The sequence below is a fragment of the Salvelinus alpinus genome, chromosome 36, assembly GCF_045679555.1.
Source record: "Salvelinus alpinus chromosome 36, SLU_Salpinus.1, whole genome shotgun sequence".
NCBI lineage: Eukaryota > Metazoa > Chordata > Actinopteri > Salmoniformes > Salmonidae > Salvelinus > Salvelinus alpinus.
Genome location: NC_092121.1, coordinates 17,118,283 through 17,138,833, shown reverse-complemented (window position 1 = coordinate 17,138,833; position 20,551 = coordinate 17,118,283). Strand labels below are relative to the sequence as shown.

At 46.5% G+C, this 20,551-nt stretch overlaps 1 protein-coding gene across 5 annotated transcripts in view; it reads left to right on the top strand.

The window, feature by feature from the left end:
• Positions 1 to 20,551, top strand: part of LOC139565079 (caskin-2-like) — an 81,516-nt gene that overhangs the window by 50,835 nt on the left and 10,130 nt on the right. For 4 of the 5 annotated variants that reach the window (XM_071385142.1, XM_071385140.1, XM_071385138.1 and 1 more), the window contains 6 exons: positions 3,131 to 3,276; positions 4,924 to 5,019; positions 6,772 to 6,902; positions 13,405 to 13,513; positions 13,756 to 13,864; positions 15,466 to 15,560. In XM_071385142.1, the coding sequence (XP_071241243.1) occupies positions 3,131 to 3,276; positions 4,924 to 5,019; positions 6,772 to 6,902; positions 13,405 to 13,513; positions 13,756 to 13,864; positions 15,466 to 15,560 (686 nt within the window). The remainder of the gene's footprint in view (positions 1 to 3,130; positions 3,277 to 4,923; positions 5,020 to 6,771; positions 6,903 to 13,404; positions 13,514 to 13,755; positions 13,865 to 15,465; positions 15,561 to 20,551) is intronic. The other variant, XM_071385139.1, reaches the window with a different exon arrangement.

The following is a 20,551-nucleotide window of genomic DNA, read 5'->3' as shown; positions in this document are numbered from 1 at the left end:
TTCTCTCTATACCATTTGTATTTCATTAACCTTTGACTATTGGATGTTCTTATAGGCACTTTAGTATTGCCAGTGTAACAGTATAGCTTCCATCCCTCTCCTCGCTCCTACCTGGGCTTGAACCAGGAACACAACGACAACAGCCACCCTCGAAGCAGCGTTACCCATGCAGAGCAAGGGGAATAACTACTCCAAGTCTCAGAGCGAGTGACGTTTGAAACGCTATTAGCGCGCACCCCGCTAACTAGCTAGCCATTTCACATCGGTCACACCAGCCTAATCTCGGGAGTTGATAGGCTTGAAGCACAGCGAAGAGCTTCTGGCAAAACGCAGGAAAGTGCTGTTTGAATGAATGCTTACGAGCCTGCTGCTGCCTACCACCGCTCAGTCAGACTGCTCTATCAAATCATAGACTTAGTTATAACATAATAACACACAGAAATACAAGCCTTAGGTCATTAATATGGTCGAATCCGGAAACTATCATCTCGAAAACAAGACGTTTATTCTTTCAGTGAAATACGGAACCGTTCCGTATTTTATCTAACGGATGGCATCAATAAGTCTAAATATTCCTGTTACATTGCACAACCTTCAATGTTATGTCATAATTACGTAAAATTCTGGCAAATTAGGCGGCCCAAACTGTTGCATATACACTGACTCTGCATGCAATGAACGCAAGAGAAGTGACACAATTTCACCTGGTTAATATTGCCTGCTAACATGGATTTCTTTTAGCTAAATATGCAGGTTTAAAAATATATATACTGCTCAAAAAAATAAAGGGAACACTTAAACAACACAATGTAACTCCAAGTCAATCACACTTCTGTGAAATCAAACTGTCCACTTAGGAAGCAACACTGATTGACAATAAATTTCACATGCTGTTGTGCAAATGGAATAGACAAAAGGTGGAAATTATAGGCAATTAGCAAGACACCCCCAATAAAGGAGTGTTCTGCAGGTGGTGACCACAGACCACTTCTCAGTTCCTATGCTTCCTGGCTGATGTTTTGGTCACTTTTGAATGCTGGCGGTGCTTTCACTCTAGTGGTAGCATGAGACGGAGTCTACAACCCACACAAGTGGCTCAGGTAGTGCAGCTCATCCAGGATGGCACATCAATGCGAGCTGTGGCAAGAAGGTTTGCTGTGTCTGTCAGCGTAGTGTCCAGAGCATGGAGGCGCTACCAGGAGACAGGCCAGTACATCAGGAGACGTGGAGGAGGCCATAGGAGGGCAACAACCCAGCAGCAGGACCGCTACCTCCGCCTTTGTGCAAGGAGGAGCATTGCCAGAGCCCTGCAAAATGACCTCCAGCAGGCCACAAATGTGCATGTGTCAGCATATGGTCTCACAAGGGGTCTGAGGATCTCATCTCGGTACCTAATGGCAGTCAGGTTACCTCTGGCGAGCACATGGAGGGCTGTGCGGCCCCACAAAGAAATGCCACCCCACACCATGACTGACCCACCGCCAAACTGGTCATGCTGGAGGATGTTGCAGGCAGCAGAATGTTCTCCACGGCGTCTCCAGACTCTGTCACGTCTGTCACATGTGCTCAGTGTGAACCTGCTTTCATCTGTGAAGAGCACAGGGCGCCAGTGGCAAATTTGCCAATCTTGGTGTTCTCTGGCAAATGCCAAACGTCCTGCACGGTGTTGGGCTGTAAGCACAACCCCCACCTGTGGACGTCGGGCCCTCATACCACCCTCATGGAGTCTGTTTCTGACCGTTTGAGCAGACACATGCACATTTGTGGCCTGCTGGAGGTCATTTTGCAGGGCTCTGGCAGTGCTCCTCCTTGCACAAAGGCGGAGGTAGCGGTCCTGCTGCTGGGTTGTTGCCCTCCTACGGCCTCCTCCACGTCTCCTGATGTACTGGCCTGTCTCCTGGTAGCGCCTCCATGCTCTGGACACTACGCTGACAGACACAGCAAACCTTCTTGCCACAGCTCGCATTGATGTGCCATCCTGGATGAGCTGCACTACCTGAGCCACTTGTGTGGGTTGTAGACTCCGTCTCATGCTACCACTAGAGTGAAAGCACCGCCAGCATTCAAAAGTGACCAAAACATCAGCCAGGAAGCATAGGAACTGAGAAGTGGTCTGTGGTTACCACCTGCAGAACACTCCTTTATTGGAGGTGTCTTGCTAATTGCCTATAATTTCCACCTTTTGTCTATTCCATTTGCACAACAGCATGTGAAATTTATTGTCAATCAGTGTTGCTTCCTAAGTGGACAGTTTGATTTCACAGAAGTGTGATTGACTTGGAGTTACATTGTGTTGTTTAAGTGTTCCCTTTATTTTTTGGAGCAGTGTACTTCTGTGTATTGATTTTAAGAAAGGCATTGATGTTTATGGTCAGGTACACATTGGAGCAACGATACGCACCGCATCGATTATATGCAACGCAGGACACGCTAGATAAACTAGTAATATCATCAACCATGTGTAGTTAACTAGTGATTATGATTGATTGATTGTTTTTTATAAGATAAGTTTAATGCTAGCTAGCAACTTACCTTGGCTTCTACTGCATTCGCGTAACAGGCAGGCTCCTCGTGGAGTGCAATGTAATCAGGTGGTTAGAGCGTTGGACTAGTTAACTGTAAGGTTGCAAGATTGAATCCCCCGAGCTGACAAGGTAAAAATCTGTCGTTCTGCCCCTGAACGAGGCAGTTAACCCACCGTTCCTAGGCCGTCATTGAAAATAAGAATGTGTTCTTAACTGACTTGCCTACTTAAATAAAGATTAAATAAAGGTGTAAAAAAAGTATTATAAAAAAAAAATACAGATTTCCGATTGTTATGAAAACTTGAAATCTGCCCTAATTAATCGGCCATTCCGATTAATCGGTCGACCTCTACTACAAAGTATTGACTTGAATAGTTATGCACCCTCAAGTTTTCTGTTATTTTGGACATTTCTTGTTTGTTTCACAATAAACAATATTTTGCATCCTCAAAGTGGTAGGCATGTTGTGTAAATCAAATAATCCAAACCCCCCAATAATCAATTTTAATTCCAGGTTGTAAGGCAACAAAGTAGGAAAAATGCCAAGGGAGGTGAATACTTTTGCACGCCACTGTATATGATCATAGATGTGCTGCCTCCTGCAGGTATGCGTCCGCTCCACTATGCTGCATGGCAGGGCAAGGCTGACTCTGTCCTTATGCTGCTGCGGGCCGGAGCTGGAGTCAATGGGGTCTCACAGGACGGACACATCCCCCTGCACCTGGCCGCACAGTACGGACACTATGACGTGGTCAGTACACAGACACACACACACACACACTCACACAGACAGACACACACGCACACACGCACGCACGCACGCACGCACGCACGCACGCACGCACGCACGCACGCACACACACACACACACACACACACACACACACACACACACACACACACACACACACACACACACACACACTGAGCTCTACACAACAGGCATGACTCTACACACAGCCATCGTTAAGCACTGTCAACAGATATCCCCATTCTGCTGGATTGGGTGGAATGTATGCTGTTCTGTCCACGAAGCTGATACTGGTTTACTGTGGGTCACTTATCTGAGATTTAGATATGTGTGGTCATGTTTGGTCAGTCCACTTAAGTCTTAAACAGTAAACAAACTGTCAACAAATCACAGCCATAGCCCAAAACAGATGTGACATGGCAGGGGATAGAGTAGGATGAGTGGTGGTTGGTGGTACAGTCATTTAAGGGATTGAGGGGTTAGGGGATACGTAGCAAGCTGGGAGAGGAGAGGCATGTTGGTGTGATTGGATTGGAGAGGGAGAGAGGCCGGGAGAGAGAAAAACGAGGCAGGATGAGGGTTATTGGATTTGTAAGGATTGAGGGGGTAATGATGGGGAGTCAGGTGATCTGGGGTGATCAGGTTTAGGGGGATTAGGAACCTTGTCTTTGTTACTAACCCCCGTCCGTCCGTCCCCGTCTCACCCCCTGTAGTGCTGAGTGATAAGTCGGTTCGGTTTCGGTCCGATTTATTTAAAAGTCATGGTTTTCGCTTTAACAACACAGAATAAAACAATGAATAAAAGTCCCATGATGGTAGATAGTGCGTTTTCAGGTAGAGATACCTCGCGCAACTGCTCTAAATTGCGCGCTCCCTCTGTGTATGCCCCACACAGACGGGACAAGTAGGCATGCAATGGATTATGGTCATTGTAGTTAACTACCCATGTTTCCTGCGCTGAACTATGTAGAATATTGGCCTGTTGGAAACTACAACTCCCTACTACATTACACAGTTCGGCTTTGATCTGATTTATCTTTAGAGAAACTGCGCATTGAGCGCAAAGAAAAAACAAAATGTAATTCAAATAATTGGGAAATAGATCAGGAACTATCCTACAAGCATTGTCAGGATGTGTTCAGGTTACGCCACATTAATTGATTTGTAAGCCTTTTAGGACCACAGTTTGTGTGAAAAGCATTTATCTGCACAGACCATGAAGTCCCATTTGATTGTAACAGCCTCCGGTCCTCTAGTCTACTATGTATTCCCAGAGCAGAATGACCAGGGCTAATGGACTGTCTGTTTTCACCAAATACTCTGTGTCCTTGGATACGGCAGGCAGCACCAGGTGCTGATAGAAACATCTGACATCATCTCCCTGGCTATGTGTGTTGTAATGTTATCTGCATGACCACATCCACATAACATAACCTACTCCTCTAATGGCCCCGGTGACAGTGTGTATATGGTATTTGATCTTGTGTGTGTGTGTGTGTGTGTGTGTGTGTGTGTGTGTGTGTGTGTGTGTGTGTGTGTGTGTGTGTGTGTGTGTGTGTGTGTGTGTGTGTGTGTGTGTGTGTGTGTGTGTGTGTGTGTGTGTGTGTGTGTGTTTGTGTTGATTCCCTGTCTGTCTGTTTCTCTCAGTCTGAGATGCTGCTGCAGCACCAGTCCAACCCCTGTCTGATCAACAAAACCAAGAAGACCCCCCTAGACCTGGCCTGTGAGTTCGGTAGAGTCAAGGTAAGACTGTGTGTGTGTTTCCTCCCCCACCGCTGGCCCAGGCTCACAGAGACAGACAGGGGAGCTGCAGCCTGCTGTGGGAGTGTAAGTGATGTAACTCTGTCATGGCCTGTGTTAGTCTGGACAGACAGTGGTCACAGCTGGACAGATACAACCCCTCTGGAGCTGGGATGGACTGCGTTGTCACAACTGCTCCTCTGCCATCAAATACATCTCACTTCTGCACTCTTTCATTTATCTTTCTTTCAGTCTCTCTCATCCTTGAGCATGCTGATTTTCTTACTAGAGCACATTTACTTCTCTAAACATTTCTCTCCTCTCTTTCTCTCCCTCTCTACTCTCCATTTCTCTCTCTTTCTCTCTCCCTTGAGCACAGTTATTCTCACTCATTTTTCACACTCTCCATCTCAAATGTACATTTGGTAACTATGACTTAATGGTGAATTGGGCAGTTTAGGCCTGCATCATTAAACCAGTTTGACAATTTCAGAAACATCTCTCTCCCTGAGCGCACAATAGCTTTGTATATGAATTTGTCAGTTCCTATAGCCATTCAAATACCACCAAGCCAATGTGAGTGTATTTCAAACTCTGTGCGCTGCCTCAATCAAAGTCCCTGGTCCCAAATAGTGCTGCAGCAGCGTTTAGTTTGGATAGGACAGTGTGAAGCCGAACCAAGCCAGGGTGATGTAATAGTACACACACACACACACACACACACACACACACACACACACACACACACACACACACACACACACACACACACACACACACACACACACACACACACACACACACACACACACACACACACACACACACACACACACACACACACACACACTCATTGTGCACGCTGCTCTCCTCTCCTACTGGGCTGGAAAATTCCCTTGTCTTTCATTCTTATTTATCTGGATGTGGGCTGGAGAGGAAGTATTGGCAAGTCCGTCTGTAACTTCTATTACTGGAAGGTTTGCTGGTCAGCTTTGTTTGTGCTTGTGTGTTTGTTAAATGAGACTTGAGAGAGTTAGCCTGTAACTATTGTCCTCCAGGATTGATTTAGAATGCTGACACTGGCTTCACCGTGTGTGTGTGTGTGTGTGTGTGTGTGTGTGTGTGTGTGTGTGTGTGTGTGTGTGTGTGTGTGTGTGTGTGTGTGTGTGTGTGTGTGTGTGTGTGTGTGTGTGTGTGTGTGTGTGTGTGTGTGTGTGTGTGTTTTTTTGGGCTACAGCTGCTGTGTTGGGGTGCCAGGGTGTGGCGAGGCCCTCCCTATTTCTATTTCTCTCTCTCCTTCCACTCTTCCTTTCTCTCTCTCCTTTTTCCTCTCTGTCCCTTTGTGTTTCCTCCTGTCCTCTGTCCCAGACCAGTCTCCCAGCAGCAGTAGTCAGTGTTGAGTTGTCATCCAGTGTGGGCCAGATGTGTGGGGTTGTTTATGCCACTGGGCCACTCCTGTTTTACCTCACACTCACCTGTGGGTCCTCCCATGTCAAATCACAGGACTCCTAAAGGTTTCAAACTTGTGTGTGTGCGTTATCCCTTGTCCTAACAGTGCATGAAATGTACATGTGTTGGTAACAGTTGAAGCCTGTACTCATCACCCTGTCTTTTCTTTATCACCCCTCCTTCTCCCCCCCTTCTCTCGCTCTCTCTCCTCTCTCTCTCTCTCTCTCTCTCTCGCTCCTTCAATTAACCTTTCTCTTCTCTTCTGTCTCCATGGCTTTATGACTTTCTTGTCCTCCCTTCTGTCAGGTTGCTCAGCTGTTGTTGAGCAGTAACATGGTGGTGGCTCTGTTAGAGGGGAATAGTAAGGAACCTGCAGACTCAGGCTTCAACACTCCGCTGCACCTCGCCGCACGCAACGGACACAAGGACATCATCCAGTAAGAGACTTCCTATTGTTTTTCACAATCTGAACTTGTGAAACGTACGCAAAACTCGTATTGTGTAATAAGTGTTGTATAAATCATGCATTGATGTCAATGATGTCAAGTTTTAATGCAGATTTGTGTACACGTTTGTCAGGCTACGATTCAGACCATAATGATTTGTGTGTACAGTGCCCATTGATAGATTGATATTTTCTTGTGGGTCTTAATCCTCTGCCTGTCATTCCTCTAATTTGTCCCATACTAAATGAAAGGCTATGATTGATCATGGTTGGTCAGTACATGTCTGTGTGATTGAACACCTACTCTGAGGTGGACAGGGGTCTGAGGGGTCTGACAGGGTCAACACAGTCACTGATCTGGTACTGGTGTGCTGGGAGACTCAGCAGGACAGTAAATGGTTCCAATGGGTCTACCCTCTGCCACTCCTCTCTCCTTCCCTCCTCCTGTTCCTCTTCACTGTACTATGGACAAGACAAGAACCATCAGACATGCTCTGTCTCCACACCCTCTGGAACACTGTGGTGTGTGAATGTGTTTATTCTCTCTCTCAAGTGGATCTCGCCATATATTTAGTAACCCAATCTCTGCTCTGACTACCTGGGAGGCTATAAAATGTCCAATGTCTACTCCACTGGGGGCCACAGTCCCCTAGTTCCTCCATGGAGACCTACATCAGAGTCTGTCTGGTACAGACCAGTACCAGACACCCAGCTCACCCTGAGCCCTGCCATAGAGAAGGGGAGGAGGAGGGGATCTACTCTGCAGCCCTGTTCCCATGTTTCACTGACAGCTGCAGCAGTCTGTCACCAGGCTGAGAGAGCGAGAGAGATGGATATGCAGAAAGACACTGGAGAGAGAGACGGAGAGAGAGACAGAGAGGGAGGCTCTCTGGTGTGAGGCTGCCGTGCTGCCAATGTGACCCAGATCTGCCAGTGAGATGTGGCTGCTGATTTATCAGTAGTAGCTGGGACCAGACTGTTAACACTAGAACTGCTGGGCCTTGATGGACCCCGCCTTCAAGCTAATGAGCAGGCATTCTGACTGCAACATTCTAACAGCGTAATTCATACTTTTTATATATGCTGTCGCAAAAATAATCATTTGGTTGTGTTTATAAAGGCCTTGGGTAACATTAGAATACGATTTTTATTTCATTTCAAAGAACTCCATAGCATTTTCATTAGTTTATGTTACTGTACGCTATACGCATTTTTATTTTTTTAATTCAAGTGTTCTTAGTGGAGTTACTTTGTTTCAACTAGTAAACAGAAAGTATATGTGTTGGACACGGTAACAGTTTATTTTTATAACTACACAAAACATACCCCAACCACCAATACGCATGGTCAAAAGATGAAAACATCAGTATACTAAACATCATTATAAGCGTGAAGTGGCCTTGATAAATAGTGAAACTCGAGGCAAATGCAACAGTGGCATTATAATCAATATACAGTTGAAGTCAGAAGTTTACATACACTTAGGCTGGAGTCATTAAAACTAGTTTTTCAACCACTCCACAAATTTCTTGTTAACAAACTATAGTTTTGGCAAGTCGGTTAGGACATCTACTTCGTGCATGACACAAGTAATTTTTCCAACAATTGTTTACAGACAGATTATTTCACTTATAATTCACTGTATAACAATTCCACTGGGTCAGAAGTTTACATACACTAAGTTGACTGTGCCTTTAAACAGCTTGGAAAATTCCAGAAAATGATGTCATGGCTTTAGAAGCTTCTGATAGGCTAATTGACATCATTTGTGGCAATTGGCGGTGTACCTGTGGATGTATTTCAAAGCCTACCTTCAAACTCAGTGTCTCTTTGCTTGACATCATGGGAAAATCAAAAGAAATCAGCTAAGACCTCAGAAAGAAAATTGTAGACCTCCGCAAGTCTGGTTCATCCTTGGGAGCAATTTCCAAATGCCTGAAGGTACCACGTTCATCTGTACAAACAATAGTATGCAAGTATAAACACCATGGGACCACGCAGCCGTCATACCGCTCAGGAAGAAGACACGTTCTGTCTCCTAGAGATGAACGTACTTTGGTGCGAAAAGTGCAAATCAATCCCAGAACAACAGCAAAGGACCTTGTGAAGATGCTGGAGGAAACAGGTACAAAACTATCTATATCCACAGTAAAACGAGTCCTATATCGACATAACCTGAGAGGCCGCTCAGCAAGGAAGAAGCCACTGCTCCAAAACCGCCATAAAAAAGACAGACTATGGTTTGCATCTGCACATGGGGACAAAGATTGTATTTTTTTGAGAAATGTCCTCTGGTCTGATGAAACAAAAATAGAACCGTTTGGCCATAATGACCATCGTTATGTTTGGAGGAAAAAGGCGGAGGCTTGCAAGCCAAAGAAAGCCATCCCAACCGTGAAGCACGGGGTGCTTTGCTGCAGGAGGGACTGGTGCACTTCACAAAATAGATGGCATCATGAGGGAGAAAAATGATGTGGATATATTGAAGCAACATCTCAAGACATCAGTCAGGAAGTTAAAGCTTGGTCGCAAATGGGTCTTCCAAATGGACAATGACCCTAAGCATACTTCCAAAGTTGTGGCAAATTGGCTTAAGGACAACAAAGTCAAGGTATTGGAGTGGCCATCACAAAGCCCTGACCTCAATCCCATAGACAATTTGTGGGCAGAACTGAAAAGGCGTGTACGAGCAAGGAGGCCTACAAACCTAAACTCAGTTACAGCAGCTCTGTCAGGAGGAATGGACCAAAATTCACCCAACTTATTGTGGGAAGCAAGTTAAACAATTTAAAGGCAATGCTACCAAATACTAATTGAGTATGTAAACTACAGGACATTTTTACTAGGATTAAATGTCAGGAATTGTGAAAAACTGAGTTTAAATGTATTTGGCTAAGGTGTATGTAAACTTCAACTGTAAGTGTTGATATGACAGTAGTCAAAAATAGTTAGTTATTGTCAGCTCGCGCTTATATTGTGTGCATCTTCAATGGCATCAGTTGGACTTCATTTAGCTGTTATCCCTTGTCCTAACAGTTGACTCAAATCTTCATGAATTTCACCTGCCGTAACACACTTTGACACCTTTGTTTGGTTGTGGTGCGTAATAGACTCCGGTTTTCTCTTTGTGTTCCGTTGTCTTGTCATTCTTCAGCACTGTTGAGGAGTACAACAGCTGTGCAGGTGCCTTATTTTGTGCAGAGGTAGGGAGCTCCCGTCTCACTTTGTTCATGGTGCCAGCCAGACTTGTTTTCAAATTGTTCGCCAATGACAGTGAAGTTAAGAAATTGTCCTTGGAGACATTTCTCCCCTTGCCACTGTAAGGTCTCCAACACTGACCTTCTGCACAGTGTAGATATTTTCCCAGATATTGAAAGCCGTGCAGCATGTTCATTACGCACGCTCTCACGGTGTAGCCTGCTCCAAGTAGCCCAGAGTAGACTGATAAGACTGCTGTGATTCAGTGGAATGATTTAGAGTACATATCATTTAAGATTCTAAATAGAATAGATCAATACAATAGAATGGCCTGTCCTGTTTTTAATTCACAACTGGTGATGACATAATTATGCATCATTCGCTTCCCCTCCCCCTTTCTCCCCATCATACTTTACTTAATTTATTTATTATGTTGTTATATGTGTGAAGTTAGTTTTGGTATAGTTTAGGTTCAGTTTCGAGGCAATTATTAAGGTGATTATCTACTGGAACAGCGCCTTCAACTGTCGGGAGAAGGAGTGGAACAGGCCCCACTGTCGGGAGAAGGAGTGGAGCAGGCCCCACTGTCGGGAGAAGGAGTGGAGCAGGTCCCGGTGTCGGGAGAAGGAGTGGAACAGGCCCCGCTGTCGGGAGAAGGAGTGGAGCAGGCCCCGCTGTCGGGAGAAGGAGTGGAGCAGGCCCCGCTGTCGGGAGAAGGAGTGGAACAGGCCCCGCTGTCGGGAGAAGGAGTGGAGCAGGCCCCGCTGTCGGGAGAAGGAGTGGAGCAGGCCCCGCTGTCGGGAGAAGGAGTGGAGCAGGCCCCGCTGTCGGGAGAAGGAGTGGAGCAGGCCCCGCTGTCGGGAGAAGGAGTGGAGCAGGCCCCGCTGTCGGGAGAAGGAGTGGAGCAGGCCCCACTGTGAGGAGAAGGAGTGGAGCAGGCCCCGCTGTCGGGAGAAGGAGTGGAGGAGGCCCCGCTGTCGGGAGAAGGAGTGGAGCAGGCCCCGCTGTCGGGAGAAGGAGTGGAGCAGGCCCCGCTGTCGGGAGAAGGAGTGGAGCAGGCCCCACTGTGAGGAGAAGGAGTGGAGCAGGCCCCGCTGTCGGGAGAAGGAGTGGAGCAGGCCCCACTGTGAGGAGAAGGAGTGGAGCAGGCCCCGCTGTCGGGAGAAGGAGTGGAGGAGGCCCCGCTGTCGGGAGAAGGAGTGGAGCAGGCCCCGCTGTCGGGAGAAGGAGTGGAGCAGGCCCCGCTGTCGGGAGAAGGAGTGGAGCAGGCCCCGCTGTCGGGAGAAGGAGTGGAGCAGGCCCCGCTGTCGGGAGAAGGAGTGGAGCAGGCCCCGCTGTCGGGAGAAGGAGTGGAGCAGGCCCCGCTGTCGGGAGAAGGAGTGGAGCAGGCCCCGCTGTCGGGAGAAGGAGTGGAGCAGGCCCCGCTGTCGGGAGAAGGAGTGGAGCAGGCCCCGCTGTCGGGAGAAGGAGTGGAGCAGGCCCCGCTGTCAGGAGAAGGAGTGGAGCAGGCCCCGCTGTCGGGAGAAGGAGTGGAGGAGGCCCCGCTGTCGGGAGAAGGAGTGGAGCAGGCCCCGCTGGGATATTTGCGAAAAGTCAAGGACTGAGGGGGGCATGACTTAAATGGCAGAGTAATAAATACAATGAATGAGCAGTGAAAATGACTGCTTTAGCAGGTCTAGTGTTAAGGAGTCCTATTTGTGGTGTGGTGGTCTGCCCTTTCTCTGACACACCTCCCTGGTCCAAACCACCTTACCAAAGAAACAGTCAAGGCTTTCATTGGCTTCAATTGATAATGAAAGAGAGTAACTGTGTATTCAACCATGGCACAAGGATTTCTGGGATCCAGTGGCCATATGACTCCATAACAATGCCCTGTGGTCCAATCACACGGTTATGTCACCACAATACATGCTGTAACCTGTCCCATGGTTCCACCACTTTGGCCCCACATAGACATTCATGTAATAGAGGTATTAAAGGGGGGATATGAACAGTGGGTTATTGAGTCAGTGCGGCCCCAAAGGAGGAGAGGAGAACAGGATAGGGCTCTCTCTTTCAGCATCCAGTCAAACCAGAGGGACAGAGAGACTTTGATGAGCCTGCCCTCCTTTGTGTTTCTAAGGGGAAATGAAACGAGCACACTGACCCGGGGCTTACAGCCGCAGGGCAGAGGGGGAGAGAGAGATGCTGAAGCTGAAGCACAGTATCTGTAACAGGATGAGAATTATGAAGTTCAAGTAAGGGAGGGGTATTCTTCCTCTCCCTGTCTCTATATCTCTGTCTCTCTCTCCTGACTTTGTCCCCATTATGGCCCCTCTACCAGGGCTCAGTCTTCTGAATCATTGCTCTGTGCTTGGCAACTGAGCCCCAAAAATCCCTCTCTCTTTCTCTCTGTCGCTTTAAGTGACTTCTTGTTAGATGCGTGCCTTATTTACTAAAGTGAGTGGTGAGGCAAACTTATGATGCAAATCACTGTCACTGTCTTGTATTGTTATTTTGGGTTACTATAGATAAATGGTGTGATTGTGACAGAGGTCATTGTGAGATGTTGTGGTATGGTTCTGGTTTGGCTGATGAGCAGGAATGCCATGGAAAGACAGGGGTTATGGGTTTGCGGTAGTTAGTTACCAAACCATTTTGCATATGGGCGTGTGTGGATGCCCACTTCCCCTTGCCTAGTGTGTGTGTGTGTGTGTGTGTGTGTGTGTGTGTGTGTGTGTGTGTGTGTGTGTGTGTGTGTGTGTGTGTGTGTGTGTGTGTGTGTGTGTGTGTGTGTGTGTGTGTGAATATACCTCTCCTGCCACTCTCACAAACTTTCCATGCTGAACATTCCCAGAAGAGCTCTGACATTCCCACTAATATTCCTAAAGTTTAACTTGTCTACTTTTTATTTATTTTACCTTTATTTAACTCGGCAAGTCAGTAAGAACAAATTCTTATTTTCAATGACGGCCTAGGAACAGTGGGTTAACTGCCTTGTTCACTACCAGGATATTTGAGTGTGTGTGTGTGTGTGTCTGCGTGTGTGTGTCTGTGCAGCTGGAATCGAGTGTGAATTCTCCAAATTTCCCCCTGGCACCTCAGTGAGTTCATGTGATGTGGGATGTTGAGCAGACTAGCTACGGTGGATCACTGTAACACTGCATTGACATAATATACTGTCCTGGCATCTGGTCCTGCTGGCTCCATCCATGGCTCTGCCTCGCAGAAACCTTTACAATTCACCCTGGAGTTAACAGCCTTTGTAAACTTGAAGCTGTACTAAAGTAGTACTGTGTTGTTCCTGTCTGGTTCAGGTTGCTGCTGAAAGCGGGCATCGACATCAACAGGGCCACTAAGGCTGGCACTGCCCTGCACGAGGCTTCCCTCTACGGCAAGACGGAGGTGGTCAGACAGCTGCTAGAGGTAAGACACCTGGAGGGACATCAACCTCACTTAGTCTTTAACTAGTCTGATTCAATCACTATTCTAGCACATTCAACTAACAGTTGGTGACATGTTGTGCAATGTAAGTGAAGTGTATTATTGAATAGGCTGTACAGTACATTGCCGTTGACTGCATTAGACTTGAGAACATTGATGTTGAACGTGTTGCTGTGTTTCAGTGCACATCTGATTGACAATAACGTTGTGTGTGGTTTTGACAGGCTGGTATAGACGTGAACATCCGTAACACGTACAACCAGACCGCCCTGGACATCGTGAACCAGTTCACCACCTCTCACGCCAGCAAGGACATCAAGCAGCTCCTACGAGGTGAACAGATAGTTGTTAACAAATCAAGACATTATTCCATGAAGTATCATTCTTTGGCAGTCTTTACCTCTCATTCTGTGTTTTCCGCCTGCTTTATTGTCCTTGAACCAGGGCTCTACAGTGCGACCATTTTACTCACAAACTGAAAAAGTCAAGTATGAGTTTTGATTTATAGCATATAAATTGCTGCTGTAGTTATTTTCAAAGTAGGTTGGCTGTTTTAGAAGTGTGTAGCCATAGAGTCTACTTGAGTGACTTTGTCCTTGTGTTTCTTGGATATCATTTTGTTCACATGCTAGGTTGTTTTTATGTTAGCTTGTTTGAGCTCAACTCAACTGCTAGTGAAGAGACATGGGAGAATCTCATCTCTCCCAGACAGACATGTCAGTCTCACTGTTGCCCTTAAAGGGGCAGCTGAACATTTTTGTCTCCCCTAAGTGGCTAAAATATTTGACGGTACATTGTACTTGCTTGAGGATGGAACGCCACAAAAACATTTTATTCTTTCACTTTTGGTCATTTCTTATCATAAAAACGCTCCTCCTCAAATACTTTGTGTTCCTAAATGTATTTGTGTGTTAAAAAATCTATTTAGCTGCAAAAGTAGAAAAAAATTCTGCATAGATTCCTGCTAGCGGATTTATTTATTTGTGCTTTTGTGTAGTGAAGCGACTCTTGCATTCTTTTGCAGTTTGAGTTCTGCAGGACAGAGTGTTCAGAGGTGTGTGTGTTGGGAGAGGAGACAGACTGAGACAGAGCCAGTGCAGACGTTCCTATAGCGAGAGAGGCCCAGAGGAGAGACTGAGGGATATGAAATGCTCTAAGCTGTAATTCACCAAGCAGCTGTGTTTAACCTCATGGAGTACAGGTTACATAACCCTATCAGCTCACACACACACACACACACACGCACGCACACACAACCAAAAGACTAGGTGTGGGTGTGTGTGTGCGACCTATGCGTTTGTTTGTTTGTTTGTTTGTGTGTGATTGTTAGGTGTCACCCCTGTGTACGTGCGCATGCATGAGACTGTGTTTTGGACCTCTGCTGTTTGCTATCTCCTCTGTAATCCAGCAGGCCTGGGTCTTTGATCTGGTTCTCGCAGCCTGGGAACTCAGGCCACAATGAGCACTTGTGTTCCTCAGTCAGCAGACTGCTGCTTCAAACATGGAGGCTGTGGAGAGAGACTTCCTGTTATGATCCAGTTCTCTCTGTGTTCAGAGCAGAGTGAATAGAACACAATCAGCCACCACACCTCCTCGTCATGGATTAATTATTGATGTGTACCAACCAGTCAGAAGCTGAATACAGCACTGACTGACTCTGCTCTCTGATGTTACTACATTACATACCAGTGCCGGATGTGACTAATAAAGAAACAACAGGCATTGGGATTGTAGCGGCGTCTGGGTATATCCCCTTAAGGTGATTTGAAAAAGGTGTACATGTCAGTATGAATCAATCATTGGGCTGTATTTTCTTCCTGCCTTCATACCAATTCCCTGAACTAACTTTGTGTGTGTTTCTCTTTCTCCTCTCTCTCTCTTTCTATCTGTCCCACTCTTTCTTTTTCTCCCCTCTCTGTCTTTCTCACACACAGATGCTACAGGTGTTCTGCAGGTGAGAGCTCTGAAAGACTACTGGAACATCCACGACCCCACCGCTCTCAACATCCGGGCCGGGGATGTCATCATGGTAGGCAGTAGGAACACACACACACACAACCCTCTCTATTTGCTGTCTGTAACTCCTCAGATGTGCCTCAGCTGGCATTGCAGTGTTGTTCCCACACTCACTGTGCCCAACCGTGCCCCCATGTTGTCTGTTAGGACAGGTGTGTTTTCCCTGTGAACTGTCAGGCTCATCCTCTCTAACAGGTGTTTTAGTAGCCGGCAGGGAGACAGGCTGGCAGTGTTTATGTGCGGGTGGCTTCATGAGCATTCAGTAGACACAGTATGTAGATACAGTGGGGAGAACAAGTATTTGATACACTGCCGATTTTGCAGGTTTTCCTACTTACAAAGCATGTAGAGGTCTGTAATTTCTATCATGGGTACACTTCAACTATGAGAGACGGAATCTAAAACAAAAATCCAGAAAATCACATTGTATGATTTTTAAGTAATTAATTTGCATTTTATTGCATGACATAAGTATTTGATACATCAGAAAAGCAGAACTTAATATTTGGTACAGAAACCTTTGTTTGCAATTACAGAGATCATACGTTTCCTGTAGTTCTTGACCAGGTTTGCACACACTGCAGCAGGGATTTTGGCCCACTCCTCCATACAGACCTTCTCCAGATCCTTCAGGTTTCGGGGCTGTCACTGGGCAATACGGACTTTCAGCTCCCTCCAAAGATTTTCTATTGGGTTCAGATCTGGAGACTGGCTAGGCCACTCCAGGACCTTGAGATGCTTCTTACGGAGCCACTCCTTAGTTGCCCTGGCTGTGTGTTTCGGGTCGTTGTCATGCTGGAAGACCCAGCTACGACCCATCTTCAATGCTCTTACTGAGGGAAGGAGGTTGTTGGCCAAGATCTCGCGATACATGGCCCCATCCATCCTCCCCTCAATACGGTGCAGTCGTCCTGTCCCCTTTGCAGAAAAGCATCCCCAAAGAATGATGTTTCCACCTCCATGCTTCACGGTTGGGATGGTGTTCTTGGGGTTGTACTCATCCTTCTTCTTCTTCCAAACACGGCGAGTGGAGTTTAGACCAAAAAGCTCTATTTTTGTCTCATCAGACCACATGACCTTCTCCCATTCCTCCTCTGGATCATCCAGATGGTCATTGGCAAACTTCAGACGGGCCTGGACATGCGCTGGCTTGAGCAGGGGGACCTTGTGTACACTGCAGGATTTTAATCCATGACGGCGTAGTGTGTTACTAATGGTTTTCTTTGAGACTGTGGTCCCAGCTCTCTTCAGGTCATTGACCAGGTCCTGCCGGGTAGTTCTGGGCTGATCCCTCACCTTCCTCATGATCATTGATGCCCCACGAGGTGAGATCTTGCATGGAGCCCCAGACCGAGGGTGATTGACCGTCATCTTCAACTTCTTCCATTTTCTAATAATTGCGCCAACAGTTGTTGCCTTCTCCCCAAGCTGCTTGCCTATTGTCCTGTAGCCCATCCCAGCCTTGTGCAGGTCTACAATTTTATCCCTGATGTCCTTACACAGCTCTCTGGTCTTGGCCATTGTGGAGAGGTTGGAGTCTGTTTGATTGAGTGTGTGGACAGGTGTCTTTTATACAGGTAACGAGTTCAAACAGGTGCAGTTAATACAGGTAATGAGTGGAGAACAGGAGGGCTTCTTAAAGAAAAACTAACAGGTCTGTGAGAGACGGAATTCTTACTGGTTGGTAGGTGATCAAATACTTATGTCATGCAATAAAATGCAAATTAATTACTTAAAAATCATACAATGTGATTTTCTGGATTTTTGTTTTAGATTCCGTCTCTCACAGTTGAAGTGTACCTATGATAAAAATTACAGACCTCTACATGCTTTGTAAGTAGGAAAACCTGCAAAATCGGCAGTGTATCAAATACTTGTTCTCCCCACTGTATGTGTGGACTACAGCAGGGGTTTTCAGCTGTTCCATGTAGTTGAACTATTCCACAGCTAGCACACCTGATTCAACATGTCAACTAATCATCAAGCCGTTGAATAGGTGACTCCGGTAAACTAGTTCAGCGCTACAACTAAATTGTGAAAAGTCTGCGGGTCCCCGAGGATAGGTTTAAAAACCACTGGACTATAGGACGGTTTAAAAACCACTGGACTGTAGGACGGTTTGGAAACCACTGGACTGTAGGACGGTTTGAAAACCGCTGGACTGTAGGACGGTTTAAAAACCGCTGGACTGTAGGACGGTTTGGAAACCACTGGACTATAGGACGGTCTGGAAACCACTGGACTATAGGACGGTCTGGAAACCACTGGACTGTAGGACGGTCTGGAAACCACTGGACTGTAGGACGGTCTGGAAACCACTGGACTATAGGACGGTCTGGAAACCGCTGGACTGTAGGACGGTCTGGAAACCACTGGACTGTAGGACGGTCTGGAAACCACTGGACTATAGGACGGTTTGAAAACCACTGGACTGTAGGACGGTTTGAAAACCACTGGACTGTAGGACGGTTTGAAAACCACTGGACTATAGGACGGTTTGAAAACCACTGGACTATAGGACTGTCTGGAAACCACTGGAGTATAGGACTGTCTGGAAACCACTGGAGTATAGGACTGTCTGGAAACCACTGGACTATAGGACGGTTTGAAAACCGCTGGACTGTAGGACGGTTTGGAAACCACTGGACTATAGGACGGTTTGGAAACCGCTGGACTGTAGGACTGTCTGGAAACCACTGGACTGTAGGACGGTCTGGAAACCACTGGACTATAGGACTGTCTGGAAACCGCTGGACTATAGGACGGTCTGGAAACCACTGGACTATAGGACGGTCTGGAAACCACTGGACTATAGGACTGTCTGGAAACCACTGGACTATAGGACGGTCTGGAAACCACTGGACTATAGGACGGTCTGGAAACCGCTGGACTGTAGGACGGTCTGGAAACCACTGCACTGTAGGACGGTTTGGAAACCGCTGGACTATAGGACTGTCTGGAAACCACTGGACTGTAGGACGGTTTGGAAACCGCTGGACTGTAGGACGGTTTGGAAACCACTGGACTATAGGACGGTCTGGAAACCACTGGACTGTAGGACGGTTTGGAAACCACTGGACTGTAGGACGGTTTGGAAACCACTGGACTGTAGGACGGTCTGGAAACCGCTGGACTGTAGGACGGTTTGGAAACCACTGGACTGTAGGACAGTTTGAAAACCACTGGACTGTAGGACGGTTTGGAAACCGCTGGACTGTAGGACGGTTTGGAAACCGCTGGACTATAGGACGGTTTGGAAACCGCTGGACTGTAGGACGGTAAACAAACAACTTGATGTGATCAACTTACCATCAGTCATAAAGCACATATAGTCACTTGTGAAAGTCTACACACCGCTTGCACAGTCTTCACATTTTACTGCCTTAAAATGTTGTCTCAAAAGGGAATACATTTGATTTTGTTCATACCGATCAACACAACCTACTCCACATTCCCAAAGTTAAATAAAAATGATAGAACATTTTTATTAATAAAAATCAAATTAAAAAGATGTCTTGATTGTGTGTCTTTACGCCCCAGAGTTAATACTTCATTGTAAGGCAGCAAAATGTGTAGACTGTGACAGGGTGTAGAGACCATCACTAGGCACTGTACTGAACCTGATGTACATGTCATCTATCAGTTCACTACTGAACCTGATGTACATGTCATCTATCAGTTCACTGTACTGAACCTGATGTACATGTCATCTATCAGTTCACTGTACTGAACCTGATGTACATGTCATCTATCAGTTCACTGTACTGAACCTGATGTACATGTCATCTATCAGTTCACTACTGAACCTGATGTACATGTCATCTATCAGTTCACTACTGAACCTGATGTACATGTCATCTATCAGTTCACTGTACTGAACCTGATGTACATGTCATCTATCAGTTCACTACTGAACCTGATGTACATGTCATCTATCAGTTCACTGTACTGAACCTGATGTACATGTCATCTATCAGTTCACTGTACTGAACCTGATGTACATGTCATCTATCAGTTCACTGTACTGAACCTGATGTACATGTCATCTATCAGTTCACTGTACTGAACCTGATGTACATGTCATCTATCAGTTCACTACTGAACCTGATGTACATGTCATCTATCAGTTCACTACTGAACCTGATGTACATGTCATCTATCAGTTCACTACTGAACCTGATGTACATGTCATCTATCAGTTCACTACTGAACCTGATGTACATGTCATCTATCAGTTCAAGGTCCAGTAGGTCCTTAGGGGTATAGTGCACAACAGGTGAACTTCACTATCCATATTCCTGAGGGGGAACTAGTTTATAGGGAGAGAGTACAGTGAGCCCCTATATCTGAAGGATGGCTCTCTTTGAGCCCGGAGAGAGAGAGAGACGGGTAGGAACAGGCCCTGTTATTCATCCATCACTCCCTCTCAGCAATGACTCTACTACTACTACTGTCACACATATACACACACACACACACACACACACACACACACACACACACACACACACACACACACACACACACACACACACACACACACACACACACACACACACACACACACACACACACACACACACACACACACACACACACACACACACACACACATAGTCTCATGAACCCTGGCCTGTTTTACTTCTTGGGAGTGTGTCGGCCTATTCTGCTGCTGTGGGGGGTTGCTCCAATACCAGAGAGAAACAATTCATAAACCTTGCCCTCAGGCCATCCACCTCACACATCAACTAGCCTTTCCACACCTCACACACACATGTACATGTTAGACTCTGGGCAAAAGGTTAGCTGACTTCTTAGTGGGGACTGGTGCCGAACCAAAACGTAAAAAGTGGTCGGGCGGAGCGAGGCGGGTGAGGATTGGACAGGCTGATAGCGATGTTGTGTTTCCCTAAGTGGATGAATTGGTCTAATTTTGCATGTATGGTAAAGCCTCAAATCTTAGCTACATCTTCCATTTCAAATGAGCTGGGAAAAAAGTGAATA